This window comes from Amblyomma americanum, chromosome 1 (genome assembly GCF_052857255.1).
Source record: "Amblyomma americanum isolate KBUSLIRL-KWMA chromosome 1, ASM5285725v1, whole genome shotgun sequence".
Taxonomy (NCBI): domain Eukaryota; kingdom Metazoa; phylum Arthropoda; class Arachnida; order Ixodida; family Ixodidae; genus Amblyomma; species Amblyomma americanum.
The window spans coordinates 130,483,393-130,494,098 of record NC_135497.1 but is presented as its reverse complement, the minus strand read 5'-3'; the positions used below and the strand labels follow the sequence as shown (position 1 = coordinate 130,494,098).

Here is a 10,706-nt window from a genome sequence, read left to right as displayed (position 1 = left end):
GGTTAGACTCGCACTCAAAGCTGTAACTTTTCGCGTCTGTTTTATTTCACCGAGTTTGCGCGCGGTGTGGGCGAATGGACGGGCGAAAAAAAAATTAAGTGCAAACGCTGCCATTAAATGCCTCCCTGAATTAAAAACTCACTCGGAAACACTCGGAAACAAGCAAGCCGCACCATCGAATACTGAAAAAATAGTGAAGGAAAATGGGGTTATTCACTTTTCTTTTCGTTTTTTTTTTTAAAGGTTTGTCGACCTTTATGAACTTTTCTTTGCAGTCTTATCAATTTGTTCTCTTTTTTAAATTACTCGGCTATGAATTATTGCCTCAAGTGCGTATTTTGTTCAGAGTAGTTTGTATTCCTGTTTGTCTCTTTTTATTTTTTTGCTCATTACGGCTGCCTGGTGTATTTTATTTGGCACTGGGCGGGTTTACTAACCTCACGACTATTGATCCAAATATTGTTTTATATATACTGTCTTGCACATTTACAAATAAAGAATGCTTTGACTTTGAACTGATTTGTGTTTCGTCGCCTTTCTCTGCCAATATTTTTTGCAATTGCAATGCCTCCTCAAATAACACCGAAAGGAGAAAAAAAAGGGGGGGCGCTTTGATGGAATAGATAATCATGATCATATCAACACATTTTATTTCATTAATTGCTTGACATCAGCCTCTTGTGCTTGCAAAAATGAGGAGGGCAGTCTTCATAAAACATGCGCTACGTGTGCGCCAACTGAAACGTAATGTGCGACTCTGGTGATGTAAATGACTAAAATTCCTCCCATTCTAAGAAGAAATTGCGGTTCTGAAAGGCAAAGGATAGAGACGATACACCCTTTCCAGACTCCTTCAAGCTGGAAGGACCGATAAAAAAGAATGTCGAATCGAACACGTCTAAAAGAAAGTCTTGTGCTTTGCGGATTACAGACTGGTGCGGACAACACAGTACTTTTTTTCCCATCATAACATGTCCCTTCCAATACGATTCTCACTATTACGATGATTTCTTTTTCTTTTTATACATTCAAACTTTCGTGTGAGTGGGCAGGTGGGCTCTGCGGACCGCGTACCGATTGTGGACAATATTGTAATTTTTATTTTTTTTAGGCAGAATTGAGACCTGCGCACCGGGAGGAGAAAGCAGCCCGGAAATTACGGTAAACACTCGTAGTTTTTTTTTTCTCACGTTCTGAGCAAATTCTTAAAAAGAAAAACTAAACGAGTGCGCAGGGTTTTTTCTTTTCTCATTCCAAGCATTGCAATGCTGCTTTCAGTCCGGCATCGTACAAGCATTTCTCAATGGCGCATAAAGAAGAGACAACGGCCGCGCCTTGAGCAGGATTTATAAACCGCTGCTTCTCGCGCGACGCCCAAAGTGCGCAGTCTACCGGGACACTTCCGGTAGAAGGCGGCGGGACTTGCAGAACCGTGTGGCCACGGCCAAGGCCGCAGCGCACGGGAGGCAGCCCGAGCCACCGTCTGGAGAACTCGGCGCGCGTGTCTGCGCTGCTGCCGAAGAGGGACGTCGCGTGTGCTGAGCGTATATTGCAAACCTGTCCCCGGGTTTGTTCACACCGGGTGCAGCGCGCCTGCAGCGATATTTCTCGCCGGGTGCGCTTCGCTTTTGCCTTGTTGCATCCTGGCCGATTCGGCGGCGGCGGCAGGAACACGGTGCGCGGGGCCAGCAGACCCGGCGTGATTCTTCACGCAGCATGACGTTGCCGCCAAGCAGCCACACGGATACGCGACGTCCGAAAATCTCGCCGGACCTCCAAACCAGTTCTCCTGTACGCTGGCTTTTAATTTCGCTCTTTTCTGCTTGTTTAGATGGCCGGCGCGCTGGGCTTGTTTAGATCTCCGGCATGCGTGCGTTTACTCACTTAGTGTCCGCCGGTCCTCTCTCTATACAAAGACTCGTTTCCCCTCGGTCTTCGGCTCCGAGCGTGATAAACTCTTTCCGGAGCCGCATCTTTCTTTCCTTTAATTCCTGCGGGGTTCTTGTTAACTTTTTCTTTTCCTTCCCCACCTTGCTCCTCGGGTGAGGCAGCGGAGCATTGACCCAGCATACCGGAACAGCACCACTAGGGCCACCTGGGATAACACCAGATAACAGAGGTGCTGACCAGGAGCAGCGCGGCTCAGAGCGCTGCCAGAGCGTCGAGAGCAGTGGACGTGCTTCCTGGCCGGTAAGGACTTGCTCGCTGGCGGGCTCCACGCGTGCGTTGTTTCGGCGTCTCGGAGACCTTGGGGGGAAATGCGATGAAGCCGCGGCCAATGGCAACAGAATTTGTGTTTAGCGAAGCTTCGGTGAATCCTGTGGGTTGCGGATTTCCTGGGACCTCACTCTGCCGAGGGCGTACTCCTCTATAGGTGGTTCGCTTCAGGGACACCTCGGCCTTTGGCTGTCACTCGCGGCGTTGATTGGACTGCGCTGGCGATAACGACAGCTCGGATCAGTCGCTGCTGCGAAAGAGAGCCAAAAATTGCGCGCCACTCACCGGGGGATTAGCTTAGAAATTGCCACCTCTTGTTGCGCAGACAGAATTTATTGATGCTCATGAGCAGCCTTCCTGCTTTTTAGAAATTCGCGGCAATGGCCATGAAAGGGTGCTTTCCTGCGAAGTGCTAATGACTTACATTGACTTTAACGTTTTACTTCACTATTTATGGCGGAAATCAGGCTTCACGCAAGTCAGGTCTTGCAAACTTCTCAATGAGCGGGAGTTGTTTGTGGCCATCCGCCCGCACATCATAATTCGGCTCATAAGTTGGCAACTTGAGCTAGCGTCTTCCTTGCAGTGAAACTAGTTTGCCCAAGATTGAAGCTAACCTGAAAAGAGCTACTGTGCCCTTGTATCCGACAGAGAAATTGGTCGACTCCAGCTCAGCACCTCTATATACGGCAAAACAGCTGTGGCTTAGGAAGGACATGAAGTCATGACATTATGGGCTCGACTATCATGCATGAACCAACGGCCCCAAGTTTCGTAAATTGAGAAAAAAAAGTGCTCATCCTTTGCAGCAGTGGCGCCAACGTCTTAGCAGCCATCGCTGTCTTGTGAGATACGCATGAGTTTTAATGGCCAAAGTTAAGTTGATTGACCGACTGGTAGCCCTTTAATGTTGAAGTGGAATACAAAAAGCCACTGTGGGGGAAGAGAGCCCAATGACACATTGCACTTGGCACACTTTCTGAAAGGACAGTGTTTTGGTCAAGGGCCGAGTCAGTCCACGAGTAGTCTGCTGCACTGAAACTGGACCTGATCAGAAGAGGGTGATGTTTATGTCACAGGAGTCAGCATGTTACATGTGATCGGCGATTGGCGACGCCGCTGAGACAGTAAATAGACGTAAATATTCGGTTGCGTGCGCTCTTGACACCGAAGAGGGGCTGTGTACGGAATCCGCTTCCCCTGCTTTTGCATGCTTGTCGAGTTTTCCCGCCCGCCCTTGCTACGTGCAAATACGACCTGTGCCGGCTGCCAAGAGCAGCTGCGTTCGTGTAATGGGTGATATGGTCTGTGTCCACTACAGCGCCAAATTCCTGCCATGGTAATTAATTGCACAGCTACGCTATTTCATGTCGTCCTTTTGATTGAAACGTCAGCCGTGTCACCCAAAGCCGAGGCATCAGAGCAGAGTCTACCCTTGCCGCGCACCTGTGTTCTGATGCGGCCGCAAATCTTTCCTCGCTCATTCTTTCAGCCTGCCATGAATTTTTTTTTATCGTAGACTATGCAACGCTCAGGCGATATCATCCGAAGTATTTGCTGAAGGTGCTCGTGAAATATTCGCCCGGTGCTCTCATGGTTGACTTCGCGCTCCATTTAACCTGTTAGCGATTCCTCTCATGCGTCACTATCCCCTTAGGCCCGCACTCTGCGTCATACGCACAGAGAACGTATCGCTTCGGAAAATGCTTGAGTAGCCACTGCTGGCAACACAGACCTCAGCACTGCCGCATCATTCGCGTTAACCTTCGTAGTTTGCATAAGACACGCCTTCACACGTTTCATCCGTTCACCTGATACTAACATTCTGAATGCATGTATTTGCAGCATGGAGGTTGGTCTCTTTGCGAGAGCCTTGCGCAGCGAATTTCAGGCTGGTTCATCACAATTTCTTCGTGATTCGTTCATACTGATTCCCCAAAGCAAAGCACCCCGAGGCATGCTTGAAATGGAAAATTTTGAGGACGTCGACGAAGTGACTATGGTCCCCACACGAGCCACTGACATAATCGCTTTATAGCTATTCGACTGTGCGATGTGTCCGTGCTCTGCGATTGCATGCTGGCTTCGTACAGGCCATGCGGGCGTATTTGGAGCTAGTATGTCTAGGAGAGGGAGTGCGTTTCGTGAGGAACAACAGGAGTCCTTCTGCCACATTACTGAAAATACGCCAGGCAGTGAGAACATCATTAGGACTACGAAATAGCCTACAGCTCACTGAATTAATCTCTCCAGGTATTCACATCGTTAGAGCGTTTCTTTCGCCTCTCCTGAAAAGGGCCCTGCCAATATGGAGCGCAGACAAGAATTATCATCCCGTTCAAGCATCGAAACACTTCTTCACGGCAGTGGCGCGACGTACTGGTGCAGAACTTAAGCACTGTGACCTCATGCGTTTATGAAGCAATGCGTACACTTACTGTGTGCGGATGCGCTAAAGACAGCCACTATGTACAGTACACGTTATCAGCGTTAAAATAAATAAAAAGTGAAGTTAATCGGGGTTTGGATCACAATATAGATGATGGGAGTCCTTGCATAATGCCCTAACCAGATCTAAATACTACAAATATCGTTCATATAAGTTTTTTTTAGTAAAAAAAAAACCCACGGTCCGCAAAAACTCTCGCACCCCAAGATACGTTTTATAAAAAAACGGTCATCTGTCACGCCTAATAGCCATGCATGATGACTGGGCTATATGTTTTTGCTCTGACGAGATAAAATATTACGACACCGCTGTTCTTTCTTCTCTGCTGCGGTAACAATTACGATAATTTTCCTAAAAACCAATAGTACTAATTCATATATTTAGTATCGCTGTGTTTTGCGAAAAACCATTGTTAACATAGTGTCATTATGATGCCTAGACGTTATCGTGTAACTCCAGTTTTCAAAGGCGTTAAGAAATAGCAAAATGGTGGTCATGGCACTCAAATATGATAGACTTGGGCAACAAATAGCGCTAGATGCTGAAAAAAAATTAATAGAAAGATCCTGCGCAGAAACGCCGTAGCGTACGTGAAAGTCCGCTGGTTGATAAGATCAAGAGCGGCGCAAAGCCATATACATCCAGAGTTCCGCCCCGGCTTTGATCCTGCCGCCGATTGCATAAAACAAGCGGAGCTCCAACGCGAACGGCGGTCTAGCGTCGTCGCGGTCGCGGGAGAGGGGGGGGGGGGGGGGGGGGGGATGAAGGAATGGAGAGTCCACCTGCTCGGCCACACCAGTGCTGATTTTGCGGAAAGTCAGCGGCCGCCCCTTTGGCGCCAGCGATAAGGTGGAGTGCGGAACATCGTAAAGCGTCGGTCGCACGGTCTGGCGACGTAACGGCGGTACTTAAAATACTGCCAGAAGTAGGAAGAGAGGGAAGTATCGCGGCCGTTTCTGCGACCATCGAATGGCTACCGTCTAGTGGAGTTACTGTTGGGTCAGTGAACAACGAAACTTGAAAGAAAAATGTCTCCAACATAACTTTGGGCGGTTTGTGGGTTTCAAGTAAATGTTCCGAAAAAGGCGGCTCAGGAACGAAAAAAGAACGCAAGCAAAAAGAGCAAAAGCAACGAGGTAATGGAAAGAGATCTGGGGACATGTAGACTGTACAGATGACAGATCGCAGAAAGAGAGAGAAGCATTTGTCATTATCAATTTGTAAAATTAAGCTTTCCGCAGCCCTTAACACTGGCCAAAAGGAGTGTTACAGGGCATTTTCGTACATAGGCTGGAAGTATTGAGGTTCCCAATAAGAGGTGGGTGCGCCAGCCTGGCGGCATGCAAGAGCTGAACAGCTCTATAATACACTCCGCCCAACTACAGTTATCGCAGTGCAGTGGAAGCTACAAGCTCGAGGCGACGGATTCCAGAAGTTTGCGGTTGGCTCGCGAGCGCTCGAGAATATCGCACTGTATACTCGGGGACAAGTCAACAAGGCAGCAGCGAATACCCCCCAAAGGAGGCCCTGGAGCCAATGGCGTCGACCGGTTCTCATGAGGTCGCAGCTGCAGTGCAGCAGAGGCAGGAAAGGTAAGGAGACGGTCGTTTGTCCCCGCGCCGTGGGCAGTGGGTTGTTCGCACCGTGGTTGTTCGAGGGGTGCTGAGGGAAGTTGGAGAGGGTGCAGGGTCGGCAGTGTTGAGGAGCCCACTCTCCCCGGAACGAGGACAAAGGACCGTCTCCTTCTCTTTCCTCCCTAGCCTCTGCTGCGTTGCCATGAAAAGTCCGCGAGTATAGCGTGCAACCGCAGGTGACTGGCAAGTGTCTCCCGTGAAACAGATTAACCCTGAGATCATGAGAATCGGTCGACGCCATTTGCCGGAGGGCCTCCTCCTCCGCTGCCTTCTTGAATTGTATCGACTATAGTAGGTTCCACCGCACTGTGAGAATCAATTAGACGGAGCACAGGGCTCGGCCGCTTCTGGACTGCGATCGCTGCTTGTAACGCTAGCTTGAGTTAAAAGTAAAGATACCGCACAGGGAAATGCAAATTTAATTGGTTCATGGATGAATCCCGTCACAACCTGTTGTAATTGTCAATGCAACTGATGGCAGGTTGCAACCTGATTTCCTTGCCCATTGGTGCTTTCAAAGCGAGCAGATCTGTGCATGTTGCCTTCCTTTTGACGTCGTGTCTTCATAGCCTTGCATTCGTATCAGGCTTCGTATCGTCCCGTCTCAATTTTTACAGCGTCGTTTTACTGTCGGAGACATTTTAACAGAGAGAACGTTGAGATCGAAGTATGCGAAGCGAAGCTCTGATGCACCGTCCATTTGTTGATGGCACGGCACATGGAGAACGAAGGAAGCTGCGTTCGCTGTAAAGCGAGCGGTTCTCGCTTCAACGAACGCCCCGCCTCGTGTTCTTCGGCGCTAAGTGTATTTGGAGCGCGCACAACTGGTTGATGTATGATGTTAGTGCTACTTGTTTCTGAGGTCGTATATTTTGGTGCCTCTATTTCAGAAATGGAAAGGAAAATGATAGGTGCAACGTTAAGAGACAGGAAGAGGGCAGAGTGTGTCAGGAAACAAATGTCCTAGTCGAAATCATGAGGAAGAAATGGGTTTGGCCAGGGCATGTAATGCGAAGGAAAGGTAACCGCTGGTCGTTAAGAGTAACGGACTAAGCGTAGCAGGGGGCGGCAGGAAGTTAGGTGTGCGGATGGGATTAAGAAGTTTGCGGGCATAGGGTGGCCGCAGCTGCAGAACAGGACCGGGTTAAGTGCAGAGATGGCAGTAAAAAATTATTAGTGCGCTAACACGAAGGCTTCCAATCTCGAAAAAACCCGTTGTTTATTTGAGTGTCTGAAGCCAGATAGACCTGCAGAAATAAAATAAATGTTCCCGCGCCTGTGCCGAGCTTGGGTTTCGAACCCGCGGCGGCGCGAACAGATCAGCTTCGCTGGCCACTGCACGAGAGCCCTATGCAACCGACCATGCCTTGTGTTTAAGTGCCACTCTCTCGCACTATGCATTGCACGTCGACGTCTTCATCAACTTCCGTCCGTGCGGAATGAACCCAGAACACCCCGCTGTCGCAGTGACCTCTTAAGGTGCGTTAAGCGGTCCAGAGATTTTATACTGCACTACCACTAAGTTCCCCAATCTCCTATATCACCGATCTTTGCCTGAAGCCCGACCTTGAAACCATAACCTCGAACCCAAAGCGAGATGAAATGCGACGTGCTAGCGCACATACTTCGCATTTGACCAAGTAAGCTAAATCGGCTGTAATTTTTAATTTTCTAAGGCACATGATTTTCAATGTGTTGCGCTAGATCAACCGCATTCCTTCATCAAGAATGTCAAACAGTGTGAAATATCTACTAGAAATAAAAGTAGCAACAGTAATACGAGAAATGTGATGACAACTAATGTGAAGTGCTGAGATAATTACACTAAATGGTGCTTGACAAAGAAACGGAAAGAAACAATTGGCAGCAGGAGGGAGACCTACTTGCCTCCCTCTGTGTCGTCCCCTCATCCGCCTCGTTTCCTAGTGACCGTTTGTGAGCTAGTCGACCGAGAACTTCCTGACTTTCAATACGAAATAAAATAAATATTTAAAGCTTATCATGAATAAATTAGTGTTGGAATCACGTAGCAGTTATTCATGTTAGCACATGTACACATACTGTAGTAACGAAACTTTCATTTTTGTTTTACTCAAGGTGGATCCTGTCCTGTATTGACAAAAGGAGAAGATGGGAGCCGTCAAGGTCATCTTCACGCTTGCACTGGTGACGACTACAGTGCTCTCTCTGCCCACACTGCCGACGCCACTGAAGCTGTCGGGAGGACCGGGTCAATCGGCGCAGCCCGTCGGCCAAAGCAGCCATGCAGACAGTGTCCCTGGTGGTCAGGCCGACGAGTCGAAGTCAACCAGCGAACCAAAACAGGCCGAACGCCTGGAAGGCGTCCGCTCGGTGAGCAGCGACCCGTCCCTCACGACTAAAAAGCATAGCGCGAGTGACGGTTCTGTTCAAGCAACGCAGCAAGTGAGTACCCATGACGTGTCGAGTAAGGACGCCGTCGTTCAGCTGAAGAAGTCTGTAAAACTGAACAACGAAGAAAGCCTGCCCTTGACCGGAGATGCACAAGAAGGCGGGAAGGAGGACACTCCTCCCATAGTAAAGTCTGAAGAGTCGGTTCACGAGAGCCCCACAGTTCCACACAGTGATGCGAGCAAGACCGATACTTCGGTGCCGGAAACAGCCAAGCCACAAGAGCCTGCAAAGCCTTTGAAAGGAATTATCGAAGATGTGAGAGATTTAGCCGTCCCAGAAGACGCTGTTGAGCTACCAAGAGACGTTACCAAATTGTCTGAAGACAACTGCAAGTCTCCTGTAGCCGCTCCTGGGGACCAAGCAGAAACTGAGGACCAGACTGACTTAACGCCTGAGGCGCAAAGACAGCCAAGTGCTCAGCTAGTGCCAGGGAACCCAGAACCTGTCGCTGCTGAAAGTGAAATTCAAGAGCATGACGAAAAGACCGTTTATGAAGGCAGCAACAAGCCAGACGAGGCTTCTACTTTGGCTTCGGCGGATCTTTCTCAAGCAGAACCTGCTACTCCTGAAAATCGTCCGGAAACCAACCATAAAATAAGCAAACGAGAAGATACAAAGCATGGTTTTGAAAAAGACTCAGCTGCACACTCAGCAAGCGACACAAGCAGTTCTAAGACAAAGACAGCCAAATCAGAGGTGTCAAAACCTGCACACACCAAGATGGAAGCGCATAAGTCCACTAAGCCACATGTTAAGACTGTGCAAGAAACTGCCGACGAAACGAAGGGCTTTAAGACATCCAGAGAAATTGCCAGCCCGGAGATGGCTGAGGTAGGTGCGCGGGAATCGGACACAGTCGGAGTCGTGCAGTCACCCGATGCTGCTGTGCCTGACAACAGCCAAGTGAGCCCTTCGAATCAGGTTCCGTCATCAGCCGCTCCAGTGCTCTCAACCTCCGCTTCTCAAGCGGCAGTTCCTACAGCTGATGCAGAAACGCCTCAGGAGAAGCCGTCGTCGCAGGGAGCCAACGACACAGCCAAAAATCAGACGGCGATTCCAACTGGAGGTGGCAGTGGTTTTATTACTAATCCTTTAGTTCCCATCAGAAATTTCTTTCAGCCTGTTTTTAGCGCAGCAACTGCTGTAAGAGATCAAATAAGACCAGTAATCGGAGCTGCGCTCTCCCCCATCCTGGGTCCGCTGAGTCCGGGAAAAGGCGGAGAAGCGCAGAACGCCTCTACAGTTACGGCGGCTCCGCAAGTGCCGACGTCGGAAGGGGCTGCGACCTCGGCCACAAGCGCTGTGACTGATGAAGAGCCACAGAAGGAATCTCAAACCGCCGCCCCTACAGCATCAATAACCGCTGAAGAGGGCAGTGAAGCTCCTGAGGTCAGTGCAGATGGCACTGGTGCAGCGTCGGATGCCAAAAGCGTGGCCCTACCAGCCCTGGAAGCCAATCGAAACCAATCCCAGAGTCCGTTAGGCCCGTTCCCTGTGGCCTTCGACCCCGTAGCCGCCATTAACCAGTTCACCAAGCCAGTAGTGGACGCGGCCACCAACGTGCGTGACCAAGTGCGCCCCATCTTCGACGCCGCCGTGGCGCCCATCGTGGACGCGCTAAGTCCAACCAAGGAAGCGAACAACGCCACCACAGAAGCCGGTTCCGCCGAGCCGCAGCTGCGGGCGTCGGACGAAATGCCCGAGAGCGCGGCCGAAGAGCCGGGGGAGCTGAACAAGCGTCGCTACTCCAAGTAAGGACAATAAAGCGGAATGCGAAGGGCACTTCTCTCTCGTGTGTTGATGAAACATTTCCAGACGCTAACAGTGACATTTCGTTTGACAGTTACAAGCTGTTTTCCGTTTACATCGGTAATGACACTGCAACCCTGGATGTCATCAGCGCACTCAGGGAAAATCCGGAGGTAAGTCTGTGACTGCTTGCGTCCGGCTGAAAAAAAAAACAGAGAAAGGGA

The 10,706-nt window shown here is 49.8% G+C and overlaps 2 protein-coding genes across 2 annotated transcripts in view; both read left to right on the top strand.

Moving 5' to 3' along the window:
• Window positions 1-2,064: 2,064 nt before the first annotated feature.
• LOC144113679 (uncharacterized) lies at window positions 2,065-10,509 on the top strand. Its single transcript, XM_077646911.1, has 2 exons — window positions 2,065-2,190; window positions 8,398-10,509. Exon 2 carries the CDS (start codon window positions 8,431-8,433, stop codon window positions 10,486-10,488), a length of 2,058 nt encoding a protein of 685 aa, XP_077503037.1. The 5' UTR covers window positions 2,065-2,190; window positions 8,398-8,430; the 3' UTR covers window positions 10,489-10,509.
• LOC144113694 (uncharacterized) overlaps window positions 10,504-10,706 on the top strand; it is a 25,167-nt gene continuing 24,964 nt past the window's right edge. Inside the window, exons 1-2 of the mRNA XM_077646947.1 lie at window positions 10,504-10,529; window positions 10,577-10,655. Of these exons, the coding sequence (XP_077503073.1) occupies window positions 10,504-10,529; window positions 10,577-10,655 (105 nt within the window). The remainder of the gene's footprint in view (window positions 10,530-10,576; window positions 10,656-10,706) is intronic.